Source organism: Penicillium nucicola (genome assembly GCF_028828085.1).
Source record: "Penicillium nucicola strain IBT 29836 chromosome Unknown utg000010l, whole genome shotgun sequence".
NCBI lineage: Eukaryota > Fungi > Ascomycota > Eurotiomycetes > Eurotiales > Aspergillaceae > Penicillium > Penicillium nucicola.
In genome coordinates, this window is record NW_026643134.1 from 6,014,021 (window position 1) to 6,030,914 (window position 16,894).

A 16,894-nucleotide genomic window follows, 5' to 3' on the forward strand; every position below is an offset into this window, starting at 1 on the left:
TGCAAAGACTCGATTGAAATCCGAAACATAATTGACAAGACAACCAATATAATGATGAATATCACAATATAATCTCTATGGAATCATCTCCGGTCTTATCTAAGACGTCTGTGCAATCTCCTGTCGAGTATCATGTCCATCCATGGGCTTGAATCCACGCCGGAAAACGGGACTCTCCTGAACCTTGTTCCAGTCATGCAACATTTTACCATTCTCAACGGAGCAGCTAACTTCTTCTTTTCCTCGAGGAATCATCTCAGCCTCGTACTCTACGATGGTCTCGGAGAGAGTAGCCTCTCCACTGTGGACTGCAATAAGCCCCTTCAGGAGCTTAGACACGTCGTTAATGCAGTGGTTGAGCCCTTGTCCGCGATCTAGGATGTGAGAAGTCTATTAGTAGAGCCAAAATAACACAACGTTCCATGATACACTCACAGGGGGGCATCGGATGCGCCGCATCACCAACAAGTGTCAGTCGACCCTGACGGTTGTCCCACGGTTGACTGATCCAGTAACTGATATCTGCTTTGTGCACTTCAGTGTCCTCAGGCATCCACATGAATGCAGAGCGCGCTGGCTCTCCCAGCCCATCTGCACGCGCTTTGATAAGAGCAAGTCGTTCGGCGTAGCACATGGTGTTGTCACTCTCGCCCATCCAAGCCATGGCCATGTGGAAGATCCAAGACTCGGGGTGATCGGGACCATCAGGCATGCTCGAGACTATCGCGTGTTAAGAGAATGAAGGCGTACGAAGATGCTGGATACTTACTAGACTGGAATGCATGGAAGGACCTATCGCTCAAGGCAAGATAACTGGTCGGGTACTTCTCACGCACATACTTTGCCTTTTCGGCATCGTTGTAGCACACCGTCATGTTAGTGTGGAAGATGGGGAATGAAGTCGTGGCAGCAAGCTTGGCATCTCCCATGGCGGTCTCGCGCACTCGAGATCGTGGCCCGTCAGCGCCGAGGATCATGGATCCAGAGACGATTGTACCATCTGCGAAGGTGGCGATCACACCTTTTCCGCTCTCGTTGAACGCAATGTCTACCAGGGTTTTGCCGTACTAGTTTCTATTAATTACTGTCTCTGGGGGGAGGCATGTACGAGTATACTAACCTGGACGTCGATTCCTTCAGCACACAAGCCGCGCATGCGGCTTCGCGGAACGCGCAATCCCTCTGTGTAGGGAACTCCAGTGATCAACTCACCGGTCTCACCGTGGATGATGGGATACAGGCCGCTATGAATACCTGCAACTGGATTGCAAGCGATCGTGGGGAACTTGTCGTGGACTTCCTTTGGCAGGATATCTTCCAAGAGTGGACGGGCCCAGTGAATTGCCATCGTCCATTCATTACTGCGGTAGTTCATGGACACATCACGCTCAAAGCAGGAATAAGGAATCCCGGCCTGGATGAGCCTGCTGTCAGATAGGGGTTAGGGCTAAGGGGATGTATATGGCTAACCTTCTTGAGGCCCTGGCAGGTCAGGAGTCCGGTTATACCTAATTGCGATTAGCTTCAATGCTTGAGTACCAATTATCATAACTTACCGGCTCCAATAACAATAACTTGCGAGTCAGTCGAGGCCATTTTGACGTTGAGAGTAAAGAAGCCGTCTTGGTCACCCTCTCACAGTCCAGGGCCAGAATGCAATCTATATCTAAGATCTGACTCTTGTCCAGGTAAACTACAGTATGTAAGTTCCGCCGAACTGATCGCATCAGCTCATGCACTTCGGGTGCCGGTCTTGGCCCCACGGATTTCGGGGTCCGGGGCGTATACTACGCACTCAGGCGCTCTCACCTGCATAGAGCAAGTCACTAAGAATTAATTTCTTTAAATGGGGGGTGTGCCTTGCATACAACTCATGCAAGCAAAAATCGTGCATTATCTCCCACCCCTGAACTCAATATGAAGCTATCTCTCCTTTCTGTTGTTGCCTTCGCGGTCTCGACCCTCGGTAGTAAGCCGACTCCTCCGGCTCTGACTCTTCTCTACAGTGCAACTATCAACAAAGGCTCGGCTTTGGTCATTGAAAGTTCTTCGACTGGTCTAAAGGCGGTTCAGGCCATCACTGGTGGCTCGTTTTCGGGCTCCAAGATTTCTGGTAAGTGAAACAGTCTCATCTGGCATCCATAGATAGAAGCAAATGTTCTATAATGCAATCTAGATCTTCAGGCTAATCAATGATATGATGCAGGAACTGTTGTCACTGGAACGGCAATAAGTGTCAAGAGTGCCAGTGGACTCAAGGTCGAGGCGAGCTTTGTCTTGCAGACGAGTGATGGGGCTAATATCTTGGTCACCGAGAGAGCGGCCATTCCCTATGTTGAGGCGACCTTTGAGACCGGTTCAGCGACGTATGACTGGTTGAACAATGTTACTGCATGGGCGACACCGCGGAGTTTGAGCAACATTGATTATCTCGACTACTGGCAGGTGAGTTTCTGTTACTGCTGATCGGAGGTCTTTTCGGTGCTAACTTTGGCCAAGGTCGCAACAGCCTAGAGGGGGATTCTTCGTTGCGAAACTCGATACATTAACCTGGCTTGGTATTTAATGTATTGGCTTTCTCGTAAGTCATCGCCACTATTCTAGCTATTCATATCATTCTAGCTATTCATATCATTCTAGCTATTCATATCATTTGAAATTACTTAAGCTCCCAGTGATCTCCCTCAGACACAATCTCAATAGGCCGCCTCTCATCCAGCGACTTGCGTCCAGCATCTAAGATAGCAGTTGTGCCAATAGTATTGCGGAGAGTAGGCAGAGGACGGGCATCCAACTGATCAAGGGTCACGCGGCCCTCGTTCACGGCAGTCACAGCATCAATGAACTTTTCGAAGCTGATGTAGCCGTATCCGGTCTGTCCGCTGAAGTTACCCTCTTCATCGGGAGCGTAACGCATGTAGAATCTGGGTTTTATGTTAGAAATTGAACTTGCAGAATAGATACCGGGGGCTCTTACGGGTTCACCCAGATCAGACCCTGGTCATCACCAGTCACATCGTAACCTCGCTTAGCTTGGTTGACGCGGATTTCACCATTGGCGGCCATATCTGGATCCATGTGTTAGAATGGGTTGAGAACGACTCTTAGTCGGGAAAAAGTGAACATACAGTGGAAGTATTGGTTGGAATGAACTCCGGCGTTTTGAGGAGCGGTCCAGCTAGCAGTGTAGACACCAGTAGCAATCTTAGACGGGTCATCACGGCGGCGCCACTCAACCAACAGAGTAATAGTATCCTCGGTCTCGGGGATACAGCCGAGTGAAGCAGCAGTGCCCTGAGAAGCAGTGGCTGTGACCCGCACAGGCTTGTACTCCGGGACCATACTCTCACAGATATCGATGTGGTGAGAGTTCAGGTAGTAAGAGATATCAGAATCACGGCCAGCCCAGGCCTTGAAGGTCTCGAGCTGACTCTTGGGCTGACTCATGTAGCTGTAGAAGTAATTGAAGTCGCCGAGGGTCTTCGCCTTGGCCCGCGCATCGGAGTATGCGGGGTCAAAGCGCTTGTGGTGTTCAATGAAGACGAAGACGCCGGCCTTGCGCGCGGCCTCGACGAGAGAAAGGTGATCGCCAAGGCGCTGGGTGGCTGGCTTGGTGATTAGCACATGGTGCCCGCGCTCAATGGCATACAACGCAATTGGGTAGTGGGTTGAATCGGGGGTAAAGATTGTGATGGCGGAGCCACGGGGAAGGGCATCAATGGCGGTTTTGTAGGCGTCAGGATCGGTCTGGTCATCTGCGGGGAATGAGGCAAAAGAGGTGTCCAGATTGTTGTAGACTTGTGAGATGTTGCGGTGTAAGTGGTCGCCTAATATTCTGGTGAGTGATTTTCTTCGCCGGAGCCTGTTGGCGCAACCTACGGATTCCGGGGAACTTCTTGCCCGACACGCCGACCATGCTCAGGTCGCCCACCTTTCCTCTTCGGCGCAGATCGAACAGTGTGAGACCTACCACGCCAACTTTCTTGTCTGAGCCAGACGCACCACCACCGACAAAGCCAGTGGTGTACTCGCCGGTGCCGACCTGTCAAATCGGTTAGCTTGCATCTACCGCGTGTGAGTGCCGTTTCATACCATCAAAACGCTAGGAGGAGCCATTATGTCAATCAGGATTATACTTAAGTTAAGCAACCCGGGGATTTCTGGGGAATGAGGACTTTTAAGAAGAGAAAGTCGAGAAAGCGAGCGGTTTAGTTGCTGGAATAAATTCTTCCGGCATTTGAAGCTCAATAGCCGTCATATCTTATCGCCCTGTTCCAATGTTGTTCTTTTCCTTCACCTTTTGCTCTCTTTCCCTCTTGAAGTATGCTGTTTTCGATAGCTACATTCTTCGAAATGGTCCTAATTGATTCGATTCACCAGTGAGGCACTCCATCATGTTCTCCTTGTTTCTCTTCACGACTGTTCTGCATCGTGGGCCGTCATCTACCCCTCATGCCATCATTTCCCCCCCCCACACTGGCCCGCAAAAAGTGATTGGTGGAATGGAATTCTCCGCCATACAACTTGCATCGGAGCATTCGCCGACGTGGGGGAAAGAATGACTGTAGAGCGATCTATATTTTGTCTATATCCCCCTCTCATCCGGGGATGTTCAATTCAATTAACCCACACAGTCCGCAGTCATGTCACTCACCCCACTTCGTCCCGGCGTCTATGCGCCAACAATGACTTTCTTCGATGCCCAGACCGAAGAACTTGACATTGCTGCCATTCGCCGTCATGCCGTGCGCCTGGCCAAGGCCGGCCTCGTCGGTCTGGTGACAATGGGCTCAAATGGTGAGGCAGTGCACCTGTCCCGTGAGGAGCGCTCGACCGTCACTCGTGAGACTCGCTCCGCTCTCGATGAAGCTGGCTTCCAGAATGTGCCTGTCATTGCCGGTGCCAGCGAGAACAGCATCCGCGGTACCATCGATCTGTGCAAGGAAGTTGCTGCCGCTGGCGGCGAGTACGCCCTGATCGTTCCTCCCAGCTACTACCGTTACGCTGTTGGTAACGACGAAACTATCTACGAGTACTTCACATCCGTCGCCGATGGTTCTCCCATTCCTCTGATCCTGTACAACTACCCCGGTGCCGTCGCTGGTATCGATATGGACTCCGACCTCATCATTCGTATCTCCCAACACCCCAACATTGTCGGCACCAAGTTCACCTGCGCCAACACTGGCAAGCTGACCCGGGTCGCAACTGCCCTTGGCGCCATCACCCCCTCTTCTCCTCTGGCTCCGGCTCAGCGCACTGCAACTGTCTCCAAGCCGGATGCCAAGCACCCATACGTTGCCTTTGGTGGTATTGCCGACTTCAGTCTCCAGACCCTTGTCTCTGGTGGCTCTGCCATTCTCGCCGGTGGCGCCAATGTCCTTCCCCGTCTCTGTGTTCGCATCTTCACTCTCTGGTCGGAGGGTCGTCTCACTGAGGCTATTGAGGCCCAGGCACAGCTCAGCGCTGCCGACTGGGTTCTCACCAAGGCTGCTATTCCCGGTACCAAGGGTGCTATTCAGTCTTACTATGGATACGGTGGCTTCCCCCGTCGTCCTCTCGGTCGTCTTAGCGAGGAACAGACCAAGGCCGTTGCTGATAAGATTAAGCCTGCTATGGATGTGGAGTTGTCTCTCCCTGATGTCGCATAAAAGCTTCGCTTTACGATTCATTTTAATATATGCCAAATTCATGCCCCCATCAATTTATCTTCATAGTTTGAACTCTTCGCGTTATCTCTGAAACTATTTGGTTCATTGAACTCTCGTAGTAGGCTTGAAAGGTGAGATCTCAGACCTCGTATTCTAACGTCGCCAAGAGCAAACTTTTCTGCTTGTAATATATATACATAATAGAGATCATTGCTAGGAATACTTCGTATCGTCTCAGTATCCCCTGCTCGCCAATCCCATAGCTCGTTCCCGCTATCACAGTGTGGGGGCTCGGGTGCAGCATACCCGAAAGACCGAGCCCATGAATAGCACCAAGATGAAGTAGAAAATCATGTTCAATATCATGTAAAAAAAACAGCACGAGATCCCTCAGTCCTTATACCAAAATGCAAACCCCAGCAAGTGCAAGCCCTAACTCCAAGCCCTGCAGATACCTTATCACGATAAGCCCCGGAAATCAATTTCTCCCCTGTCTGTCATTGGTGGGAAAACTCCCAGTCGGAGTTGATACGAGAGCCCCAACTGCCAAAGTCGAAGTATACAGCAGAAGGGAGACTGTATGGAAATTTACAAGCCCCAAATTAGACTCCACAAGATTACAATAAACCCCACGCCTAGACATCTGACCGTGCGTATGATCTTTCCTCTCGGACGAGACAACCAATTCAGCATTCTGATTCCCGGACCGTAGTTGCGAGTTCTGCCGATGGACTCGCGGTATAATGTCCGAGCCTGTGGGGTATTGTAGAACTCTCGTATTGTCTCAGTGAAAGTACATGCCGCATTGGTATTGGTATTGGCTTCGAAGTTGCATTGGGAACATTGTCTAGCCGTGCTTGGAGAGTTTTGGTGGCGTTGATATACATAACCCCCCTCTACCCCACGCTGGTCTTTCGTTTTCTCTTTCTTTTTTTTTTCTTTCATCAATCTACTCTTTCATTGCTTGGACTTTGTGTCTATTGCCAGCTATATCATCAAAGGTTCCTGCCGGTGCTATCTCTAAAAACTTTGGTCAATTGCTCTTTCGATCTTGAACAATGCCTTACCCCGAGGAAGCTGAAGGTTTCCAGGTCGATGGACCTGCGAGCTTTACTGAGTTTCACAAGCGATTCGTAGGTTTTCCTCTTCTGAAGTTTTTTTTTTTTCTTTTCAGAAATGCGCTGACCTGTTTACCATACAGTTCAAGCTGAAGCCCTTTGGTGACTATGGTAGGTCCTGCCCTAGGTCTCATTTCATTGTGATTAGCTTGGTGCTGATCATTGATAGATGTCGACGTCAAGATCGAAGCGTGCGGTGTCTGCGGCAGTGACGTGCACACTATCAGCGGTATGAAACACCCCCAAATAACAGACCAATCAGCCAAAGCCAAAGACCCAAGCTGACAAGCCCACAGGTGGATGGGGCGAGCAAATGTTCCCTCTCTGCGTTGGACACGGTAAGCCCATCCTCGATGTCCACCCAAGGCCTCCCCGCATACTCACACCCCGCCAGAAATCATCGGCCGGGCCGTCCGCGTCGGACCCAAAGTCACCCTCATCAAGGAAGGTAGCCGCGTCGGCGTCGGCGCGCAGTCCTACTCCTGCGGCGAATGCAAACAGTGCAAGAATGACAACGAAACATACTGCCAAGTCCACATGATGGACACCTACGGCTCGAAGTGGCCGGAGACGGGCATCATCAGTCAGGGCGGATACTCCTCGCACGTGCGCACCCACGAGCACTGGGTCTTCCCGATCCCAGACGCCCTGGAGAGCAGCACTGTGGCGCCAATGCTGTGCGCTGGATTGACGGCGTACTCGCCGCTTGTGCGGAACGGGGCTGGGCCCGGCAAGAAGGTGGGTATTGTCGGGCTTGGGGGTATTGGCCATTTCGGTATTATGTTTGCTAAGGCGCTTGGTGCGGAGACTTGGGCTATTTCGCGGTCTCGGGCTAAGGAGGCTGATGCGCGCAAGCTTGGGGCTGATGGGTATATTGCTACTGCTGAGGAGGGATGGGAGAAAGAGCACCTGTGCTCTTTTGATTTGATTATCAACTGTGCTAATTCCTCAGAGGGCTTTGATTTGGCCAAATATTTGTCTATGATGGATGTTCATGGACGCTGGATTAGTGTTGGACTTCCTGAGGAGGAGGGGCAGGTGATCAAGGCACAGAACTTGATCTCAAATGGTGTGCTTATTGGTGCTAGTCACTTGGGTTCTCGTCGGGAGATGCTTGAGATGTTGCAGCTGGCTGCTGATAAGGGTCTCAAGGGTTGGGTTGAGGAGATTGCTATTAGTGAAGAGGGCCTGAAGGAGGCTATGTTGCGGATGAAGAAGGGCGATGTCCACTACCGCTTCACTCTGACTGGATATGACAAGATCTTTGCTTAGTTAGGCTGTTCATATGTTATGGGCTTAGGGCTTTAGGGTTTGATAGAGTGGGGAGACTTATAGATCATGAATTGTCAAATTAACGTTCACTTTAGTACAACATTGTATCCAAGGGAAATGTGCAGAATGTTCCCAGTTTAGCTTTTCTTACCCGTACTTTGTGTTTTTTTTTTTCTCTTTGACCAACAGTCAGGATCAAACATCGCCACCGGAGACACCACCAGATGTATTGGGTACCCGGACCCGCGGTCAGGTAACCCGACGATCCAAGTAGAGGTACTCCGCAGTTCGGTTCCCCCAACTTTGCCCGAAACAACTCTAAAACTCTGATCCGTGGGGCGATGTCTTGGAGAGGTACTCGGTACTTAATTTTCTTACCAGTTCCTCCGCCCTGGGCTTGTATCCAGTACTCTCCCTCTACCTCGTCTGGAACCAATCGCTCCTGTCCAATTCACCGCCCGACCCTCAGACCCGTTCGATCGGCTTTCTGGAATTCCTCCGCCCTTTTTCTACCCTTTTTTATCGCCCCTTGCGCCGTTTTCTTGTTTGTTTCTCTATTGCATTCGTTTTCCTTCTTTTCTGGGTACTGGAGTTCATAAACGGTCTTTCGAAATATACTTCGGCATTCGTTAAATTGCCTTGAACTCTCACAGACGATCAGATCGACATACATCTGATCTGTCTCCTGTCATTCTTTGTCCACCGCTATTGAGTCGCGACGATCAGTTTCAGACCGCTTGCATAGCATTGACACCCACTCGTATACGAAGCGCATTTCATCATGTCGCCACGAGAGAACAACTCCGCGACCTCCACACGACGACGCCCCTCGTTGTCGTTTCGTTCTCGCCCCCGAACAGCTGCGCCCGTTCCGATGTCGAAGGACTTTGGCTGGGATACCTGGCAGGAGCCATCCGTGGTGAAGATGTGCCAGGATGGTGAATCCCCAGCTTTGGAAGAGATGGAGCCATTCCCAGATGCCGTGCCTCGGCGCCGCAGTGCCAAAAGCTTCTCCGGCTTGCGGCACCCCGTGGACGGCATTGTTGCTCTGGGTCGCCGCCTGTCTGTCAGCCTTCGGACCAAGTCTTCCAAGCAGAACCTCGCTGTGATGGAAAACGGTCATGGTGATTCGGAGGACCGTGAACGGGATGAGGATCGCCACTATACTCATGTCGCGGATCGTGCCGGACATAAGCGTCATATCGCCACCGGCAGCTGGGATGCCCAGGTGGCGTCAAACAATTGGCCTCAGGGGTATAGCATCAATCGGCGCCCTTCGTTAAACAGCGTGTCTGCTCTGCATGGCTTCTATGCCCCCACGGCCTCGATTCCAGCCCCGATTCCAGGTCGGGGGCAGGAACCTCCGATCCTACCAAACAACCGGCTCGGTGGTGCTGCGGCACGCGCTGCCGCCGCTGCGCAGAATGAACAAATGGAGGTTGCACGCTTGGCTAAAGCTGAACGGGAGTCGAACAAGATTCTTGAGATGAGAATTCCTCAAGACTCGGAGAGTGGCATTGGTATTGATCTTCGCGATCGGTCAGAGGTCCCAGATGTTGATTTCCTGGGCATTCGGCGTATCGGTAAGGATCATGCACGCATTCTTCCAGTTTCCTGCTAACATGTATCAGACCCCATTGGTTTCCTCCCAGCTGAGATTTCAGCACACATTTTCTCATATCTAGACCCTGACTCCCTTATGACTTGCGAAGCTGTGTCCCGCAGTTGGCTCCACGCCTGCTCTTCACCCGTGTGGAAGCGTGTTTTCCGCGGTGCATATGGCCGACGCCCTGCGAGTGACACAACCTCCAAGGTCAAGCAGTCTTCTGGACTCGGCAAATCAATTCCGAACCAAGACTGGAAGAAAATGTATTTGACCCGGCGCGCTCTTGATCAGCGCTGGAAGGATGGCAAGGCAGCGGCCATTTACCTGCAGGGTCACCAGGACAGCGTATATTGCTCCCAATTTGACGAGTATGTCCCCTCATTGTCATCTGTTTTGTGTCACCCTAACCCGCCTATAGGAAGAAAATAATTACCGGCTCTCGTGACCGAACTATTCGCGTATGGGATGCTCAATATCCCTGGGCCTGCCGAAAGATCATTGGACCGCCATCGCAGCGCGTTCATAGCCGTGGCCCAGTTAACAGTCCCACCTCCCAGGCAACCGGAACATCCCCCTTCTTGACTATTACGCCACCATTCGTCCACCCTGATAACGTCGATGAAGGCTCTGAAGATGAGGATTCGGTATACCACAGCGCCTCAATCCTGTGTTTAAAATTCGACGAGGAAATCATGGTGACTGGATCCTCGGACCACACCTGCATCGTGTGGGACATCAAAAACGATTACCGACCCATCCACCGTCTTTCAGGTCACCACGCCGGTGTTCTTGACGTATGCTTTGATGATCGATATATCGTCTCATGCTCCAAGGACACTAGTATCTGCGTATGGGACCGTAAAACCGGCGAGTTACTCAGACAGCTCGTTGGTCACCTTGGTCCCGTGAACGCCGTCCAGCTGCGGGGTGATCTTATCGTCTCGGCCAGCGGTGACGGCGTAGCCAAGATGTGGAATGTGGTTTCCGGTCAGTGTGTCAAGGAATTCGTCAGCAAAGACCGTGGCCTGGCGTGTGTCGAGTTCAGCGACGATGGCCGGACCATCCTGACTGGCGGAAATGACCGCATAATCTACCAATTTGACGCCAATACCGGCGATCTGGTCAATGAGCTCCGCGGCCACTCCGGCCTAGTCCGGTCTTTGCACTTGGACAGCTCTAACAAGCGCATTGTTAGCGGCAGCTACGACATGAGTGTCAAGGTGTTTGACCAGGACACTGGCAATCTATCTACCAACTTCCCTGGCTGGACCACAAGCTGGATGTTGAGTGTGCAGTCCGATTATAGACGCATTGTTGCGACTAGTCAGGATGCTCGCACTGTTATCATGGACTTTGGATATGGTCTAGACGGGATCGACCTTTTGGAGGAGTGATCCATCTGCATTTTGATTTATATACTGTTTCTCTAGCGCTCTTTACTTTTCATATGTTGGTTTTTTTGGCACATATATCATTTGGATTACGGGGGGTTAGATGGATACTAGCCACATGGTACCAAGACTGGACCTGGTGGCTTAGATTCTGGTCATGGCTTCAGCATAAACATCACATCATCACAAAAGGATAGCGATTGGTAATTTGGAAATACATCTGCTTTTTATCCCACTCTTCACATAAAATCTTGATAAGTTAGCCGTTAGACATGATATTAGGCCTGATTATGCCAGCGTCTCAGGCGGTGAAATCCGCGGTGAGTCGGATTAACTAATCATCCCGTGATTCGCCGGCAAAAGCGGACTAGTGCCACCTGGATTGATCCGTGGTTTTCAGCATCAAAACAAACCCTCTGCTGTTTCCCATCAAGAGACTGTCGAAAATTGACGTGTGGTATTCTTCTTCGCTCAAGCATTTTCTCGCTTAGCGCTCATCTCATACTCTTCCATCCGCCTTAGCGTTTTCATTGATATCACTTCTACCCCACCATGGGTGAATCCAGGTTTGGCTTTTCTCCTATTCCCCGCCTTCCAGCTGATCGGCCCTTACTTACGATTGAATTACGGAATCTAGACAAGAATTGCTGGCATGGCTCAACAGCCTGCTGCAGCTGAACCTTACCAAGATTGAGCAGTGTGGAACTGGGTATGAGATGCCAACCCCTCTCCGTTGCCTAGGCGTGCCCGCCTATTGATATATAGCAGACGTGCTAACGTGCTTTGGCCTTGACAGTGCTGCGTTATGTCAAGTTTTTGACTCTATCTTCAGTATGTAACACTCATTTCGCATGATAGTCGATCGAGAGGCGGTCAGGCGACACTGGCCGTATCACATTTACTGACTGGGTTTTTTTCTTTGTTCAGTGGATGTTCCCATGTCACGAGTCAAGTTCAACGTCAACACTGAATACGCCTACCTCCAGAACTTCAAAGTCCTCCAGAGTATGTACCGACCCGTCCATCCACAATCAGGGTTTAATCCGTTTCACTCGTGCAGATGTCTTCGCCCGCCATCAGGTCGACAAGCCCATTCCCGTCCAGTCCCTCACAAAGTGCCGCATGCAGGATAACCTGGAGTTCCTCCAGTGGGTGAAGAAATACTGGGACCAACACTACCCCGGTGGAGAATATGATTCCGTAAGCCGACGCAAGGCTTCCGGCGCGCCTGCCCCCGTCAGTCGCCCAGCTCCTACCTCCCGTGCCCCGTCTTCACAAAGCGCTCGTAGCGGTGTGACCTCGACTGGCGCAACTCGTCCCCGCGTCGCCGGCGCTGCCACTGGAGCCGCAACCGCAGCCCTGCAGACAGAGATTGCGACACAGAAGGAAGCCATTGCCGGTCTGGAGAAGGAGCGCGACTTTTACTTTGCCAAGCTTCGCGATATTGAACTTCTGCTGCAAAGCGCCATTGAGGAAGATCCTGAATTGGAGAAGGAGGAGGACACGCTTGTTAAGCACATCCAGGGCATTTTGTACTCAACCGAGGTATGTTGGACTGAATCCCATACGCCGGAAACCCCCGCACTGACAATGGCCCTAGGACGGATTTGAGATCCCCGCTGAAGGGGAGGAGGTTGTGGCTGAGGACCTCGAGACTTTTTAAGCGAGTTCCCTCTCTGCTCCCAGGAACCCGTTACCAAATACCCCAGTCACCTTGATTCTTGCGTTGTGCCCAATAAGATGAAACGTAGATATGGAATGCACCCACGTTTTTCGACGGATATCTTAAAATAGCTGGAGAATGGGACCGGCATCCTCTCGTGACACATTCCCACCACCTTTCCCGGTCTACTTTAAATCAACCGCCTGTTTATGGACAGCCCCGAGGGTACATGCCTCCTCGTACTTTGTAGAGCTCGCCTAATGGGAAGCCCGCGAGTTCCTAGATTGTTGACTCCTTACCTAATTAGGTAACTGTAGATGCGCATGTAAGCAGATAATTAAACCTGCAGGGCCGACTAAGCCTCATTCAGCCTAGTCTTGGCCAGAACCTCATCGCTGCCCCACCTGTCACTTGCCATTCGTTGATTGCGCGTACCTGCAGTTCCCGGCCTTTTCTGTTCTTCTCTTTGACAACCATTCTGTACTGGATTCTGGGGGTGTGCTTAAGAGGAAAAGTGTTCACACATTGAGTGTATCAGAATCAGAGACAAGTGGAGCTCGAAATCTCATTTGTTCGACGCTAGTTCGGGTCGGGTAGGATCGTTTGGTTCGGTCTGGGTCCTCATTTCCGCCGTTTTCTGTCTTCTCTTCCTCTTTCTATTGTTTCCCCCTTTCAGTGTGACACACGGTGTGTGTTCCTCTGGGGCTTTTCAATTCTCACGTCTTTGCTGTACGCTATGGATTGACGAGGGGTTCTCTTGTTTCTTCGTCACTCCTTTTTTTCTTCTTTCAGGTACGTGATGGAAAAACACTGGGCTGGATCAGCCCACATCGGATCGGAATCTATGCTAACGTGTCTCAGTGTGAATTCATTCTTTTGATAGTCTAGTCGACTTCCCTTCAGTGGTGTCTACCGACCTTGGAGTCGCCGTCCATCGCTTCGCTGTCTGCTCTCTGTCGTTGTGTTTGTGCTGCGCGCACGCTATCTGGAGCCCTGACTCTTCCCGAGGGTCCGTCGCATATTCATGCTCATTGTTCTCTCGCTTCGTTGGCTACACCTCGCCGACTGTCACTCTTTCGTCTTTTCTCGACTCGGGCATTATTTCCAGGTCTGAGAATACCCACTCGATTCAATCTTTCGTCTATCTGTGCACGCCAGATCGTGCTTTTCTTTCGTGTCAACTTCTTCCGTGTCAATCTTGATATCACGCCTTATACTCTTCCGTGTGAAGAATCTCAACCTCTGTGAGGATCTACAGACATCACCTTTTTCGCCCCATCCGTTTGGTATCTTTTCTTGTCGTCAATAATTGTCCATATCTGTGAGGAACCGACAAGATGCATCACAACCATTTCCGCCACTCCCGCATTGAGAGGCTTATGAGCGCCAGGCACCATCTCCAAGCCGAACTCACCAACGATGTCATTGATAGCGGCTTGCTTGAAAATTCATCTCCATCAGCAACTCTCAATCTCCCGGCTACAGATGTCATCTCGGATGAGACTTGCGATCCATCGACAAATGCCACGTGCCATGAGCGTGAGATAGATGGATCTGATACATCACCTCAGAAACGCGATGAGACGACACCTACTGATACGATAGTCGTTGAGACTGTGTTGCAGGTAGTCGATACTAACTCGCATACTCTCTGGCAGTCGACTGGAGCGGCTCTTCCGATGACATTTTCAGATCCTGCAGTTGGCACTTTCACCATCCCATCATCTGAAAGTACCCCTGCAACTGCCGCTATTGCTGTCTCTGCCTCTATCTCTGCGACGGTATCAATGCCCACGTCAACCCCACCAGGATCTTCCACCCAGTCGACAACATCGCTGCTTAGCGAGTCCTCATTAAGCAGTATCACAAATTCGACTCAATCTACTACGAGCACGGCCAGCACCACCAGTCGTGCTCCTTCGTCCTCGAGACTGGTGTCGGCCATCAGTTCTCCGGCAACGTCGACCCCTTTTGTTGCTTCTTCAACCACATCCTCGTCTACTTTCAACTCACCATATGGTTACTACTGGACGCAATCTGAATCCAATTGGGGCTCCTCCACCTCCACAAGCTCAACGGACACCGCAACTTATTCGCCCTCTTCGACAAGTTTCTATGGAACCTCTGGTGTGACCAGCACTGAAACAGGTAGCGGTTCCACGCCAACAGCTAGTGAAACGACTGCCGCAGGAACTGGTTCCTCGAGTCAAGCCACTAAATCTAAAATCGTTGGTGGGGTTGTCGGATCTATTGCTGGTCTTGCTCTGCTTTTGTTCCTCCTTGTCTACCTCCTTCGTCGTCGAGGACTCCTCCGTGGGAAGAGTGGGGCTCACGCTCCTCTTTCAGACGATGCAGCAATTGGAGCTGGAGCTGGGGCTGGAACCAGAGAAATAACCGAACGTCGCTCAAGCAACGACCCCCTTTTCACGGCATCCTATTTTGCCCCCGCTTTCATGAAACGCTGGCGTCAGTCAACTCAAACAGTGCGTACGGAGAGTACGATTGACTCAAATTCCAGCGAGCGTGGCTTCCAAAAGATCTCCGGTCGAAAACTTCCCCCCGTGCTCACTCACGGTGGCGATGGTTTTGGTGGTGGATTAGATGGAGACTCCCCCACACTCCCAGGCTTTCTCCCTAATTCGCCAGGTCCAGGGCCAGGAGGCCAACCCGTCTTCCATGCACCGCCCCCTGCCTCGCCATATGGCATGCCACTCGACTCAAATTACACCCGCGAGATCGAGGAGTATCAGGCACCTATCCGACCTTCACCCGTGCACCTCCCCATATCCAACACGGTGCCTGTCGCCACTCCTGTCACAGTCACACCAGCACTTCCTGTACCTCAGCCCCAAAGTGCCATTCCCATCGTCCCCCAGCGACCAGATGGGTTGGGCCGCAACTTGCCGAGCTTCGACGGTAGTCGAAGCAGTCGTTTCACGGAGGGCATTGACTTGTGATGCCCTCCATTGGGCTATGTGAAATGATGGATATGATGTGCTGGTGGCTTGGAACCACCCTTGATATGGACACGATTGGTTTCTTGAGCGTTCGAGTGAGCACGAGGTCGTCTTTTCTTGTTTATTTTTTTGATTCGAGTCAAAATACTTCGCCCCTTCACCTGTTAGTCGCTTCCTTGAGCGACTTTCCCTGTCTATGAGTGTTTTTTTGTTTTATATTCCTCACTTATTGATACCCCGCTTCTCTTTTCTCTGATCTTTTTTTCTGATCTTTTGACTCACTTATTTTCCCTTTGAAAAGTATGGCATTTCTCCCTAATTCCATTTTCTTCTTCCCCCTTCTCTGTACGTCACTTGTTTGTTCTTCTTTTGCACATGTCATTTGGAGGTCGGGCTTGTTTATATCATCTGCCCGTGTCAAGGTCTGAATCGTATCAGCCGGGCTAATCAATGTAATGTTTGGATCGTCATTCTCGCCACGGTAGCCTAAATTGGGGCTGTGGTTGTTCAGAAGTAAAACAGGGTCAGCCTGTTCGGGGATGTACGCCGTATATGTATCGCCTCTTGGAACTAGGGCTTACTACAGGTGAATTGGGGCCGTACCTGATGAGCCCAAATCAGACAGCTCCCCTGCGCCACATCTGCACCGCCACCACACTCGCCACAGATGGCGAACTGCTCGAAGCTGTCTGAGCCCACGTCCTTACATCCCTCGAATCACAATAGAACCACATCCAGACCCCTGCATTACCAATATCCTAGCTTCTTCCTTTCAAAATCCAATACATCGCGTGCCCACGGCCTGACACGGCTTAGCCGCTCAAGTGGACCAGATACCCATCCACCTACACAACGCAGATCAAGCCCATGACGCAAAAACAGACTCATCTCGCCTCTTGAGACTTGGAAGAAACTCAACAAAAGTCAACTGCTGATCCGTATCCAATATACCGCATTGTACATATTCCCTGAGGACCCGGATGGGGGGGTCATGATTGACTGGCATGCAAGCTCATTGGATATCTCCATCGAGGCGCAGTCGAGCGGTCTCCGGCGCCAAACCCCGTTTTCGTCGCTATTGGATGGGATCTGCTTGGCGTATCGCTCATTCTGTTTGATGTTTCGTGGTTCTCTCTGGGGTTATAACTTAGCTCCGACTGTATACCTGTCATGCCGTCTGGTTACATGTTTTGGATTGAGAAACTCGGCGCGTAGATTCCTCAGCTGTCTGCTTTC

The 16,894-nt window shown here is 51.2% G+C and overlaps 8 protein-coding genes across 8 annotated transcripts; 6 read left to right on the forward strand and 2 right to left on the reverse strand.

The window, feature by feature from the left end:
• Positions 1–99: 99 nt before the first annotated feature.
• N7511_010842 (FAD-dependent oxidoreductase) lies at positions 100–1,596 on the reverse strand (the record flags this gene model as incomplete). Its single annotated transcript, XM_057133219.1, has 6 exons — positions 100–374; positions 436–720; positions 770–1,067; positions 1,121–1,414; positions 1,471–1,508; positions 1,557–1,596. 6 exons carry the CDS (start codon positions 1,594–1,596, stop codon positions 100–102), a joined length of 1,230 nt encoding a protein of 409 aa, XP_056981207.1.
• A 321-nt stretch (positions 1,597–1,917) lies between these two features.
• Positions 1,918–2,514, forward strand: N7511_010843 (uncharacterized protein; the record flags this gene model as incomplete). Its single annotated transcript, XM_057133220.1, has 3 exons — positions 1,918–2,113; positions 2,207–2,445; positions 2,500–2,514. The coding sequence occupies 3 exons, from the start codon at positions 1,918–1,920 to the stop codon at positions 2,512–2,514; spliced, it is 450 nt and encodes a 149-aa protein (XP_056981208.1).
• Positions 2,515–2,659: 145 nt separating this feature from the next.
• N7511_010844 (Gfo/Idh/MocA family protein) lies at positions 2,660–4,116 on the reverse strand (the record flags this gene model as incomplete). The annotated part of the gene is made up of 5 exons (XM_057133221.1): positions 2,660–2,924; positions 2,978–3,068; positions 3,129–3,827; positions 3,880–4,042; positions 4,093–4,116. 5 exons carry the CDS (start codon positions 4,114–4,116, stop codon positions 2,660–2,662), a joined length of 1,242 nt encoding a protein of 413 aa, XP_056981209.1.
• A 527-nt stretch (positions 4,117–4,643) lies between these two features.
• On the forward strand, positions 4,644–5,651 carry N7511_010845 (dihydrodipicolinate synthase family protein; the record flags this gene model as incomplete). Its single annotated transcript, XM_057133222.1, has 1 exon — positions 4,644–5,651. One exon carries the CDS (start codon positions 4,644–4,646, stop codon positions 5,649–5,651), a length of 1,008 nt encoding a protein of 335 aa, XP_056981210.1.
• Positions 5,652–6,709: 1,058 nt separating this feature from the next.
• Positions 6,710–8,041, forward strand: N7511_010846 (NAD(P)-dependent alcohol dehydrogenase; the record flags this gene model as incomplete). Its single annotated transcript, XM_057133223.1, has 5 exons — positions 6,710–6,784; positions 6,853–6,880; positions 6,939–6,998; positions 7,066–7,107; positions 7,164–8,041. 5 exons carry the CDS (start codon positions 6,710–6,712, stop codon positions 8,039–8,041), a joined length of 1,083 nt encoding a protein of 360 aa, XP_056981211.1.
• A 781-nt stretch (positions 8,042–8,822) lies between these two features.
• Positions 8,823–11,041, forward strand: N7511_010847 (F-box/WD repeat-containing protein; the record flags this gene model as incomplete). The annotated part of the gene is made up of 3 exons (XM_057133224.1): positions 8,823–9,624; positions 9,673–10,015; positions 10,066–11,041. 3 exons carry the CDS (start codon positions 8,823–8,825, stop codon positions 11,039–11,041), a joined length of 2,121 nt encoding a protein of 706 aa, XP_056981212.1.
• A 549-nt stretch (positions 11,042–11,590) lies between these two features.
• On the forward strand, positions 11,591–12,701 carry eb1 (microtubule-binding protein BIM1; the record flags this gene model as incomplete). The annotated part of the gene is made up of 6 exons (XM_057133225.1): positions 11,591–11,604; positions 11,676–11,747; positions 11,835–11,869; positions 11,966–12,043; positions 12,099–12,583; positions 12,639–12,701. 6 exons carry the CDS (start codon positions 11,591–11,593, stop codon positions 12,699–12,701), a joined length of 747 nt encoding a protein of 248 aa, XP_056981213.1.
• Positions 12,702–14,038: 1,337 nt separating this feature from the next.
• On the forward strand, positions 14,039–15,658 carry N7511_010849 (uncharacterized protein; the record flags this gene model as incomplete). The annotated part of the gene is made up of 1 exon (XM_057133226.1): positions 14,039–15,658. One exon carries the CDS (start codon positions 14,039–14,041, stop codon positions 15,656–15,658), a length of 1,620 nt encoding a protein of 539 aa, XP_056981214.1.
• Between the last annotated feature and the right edge of the window lie 1,236 nt (positions 15,659–16,894).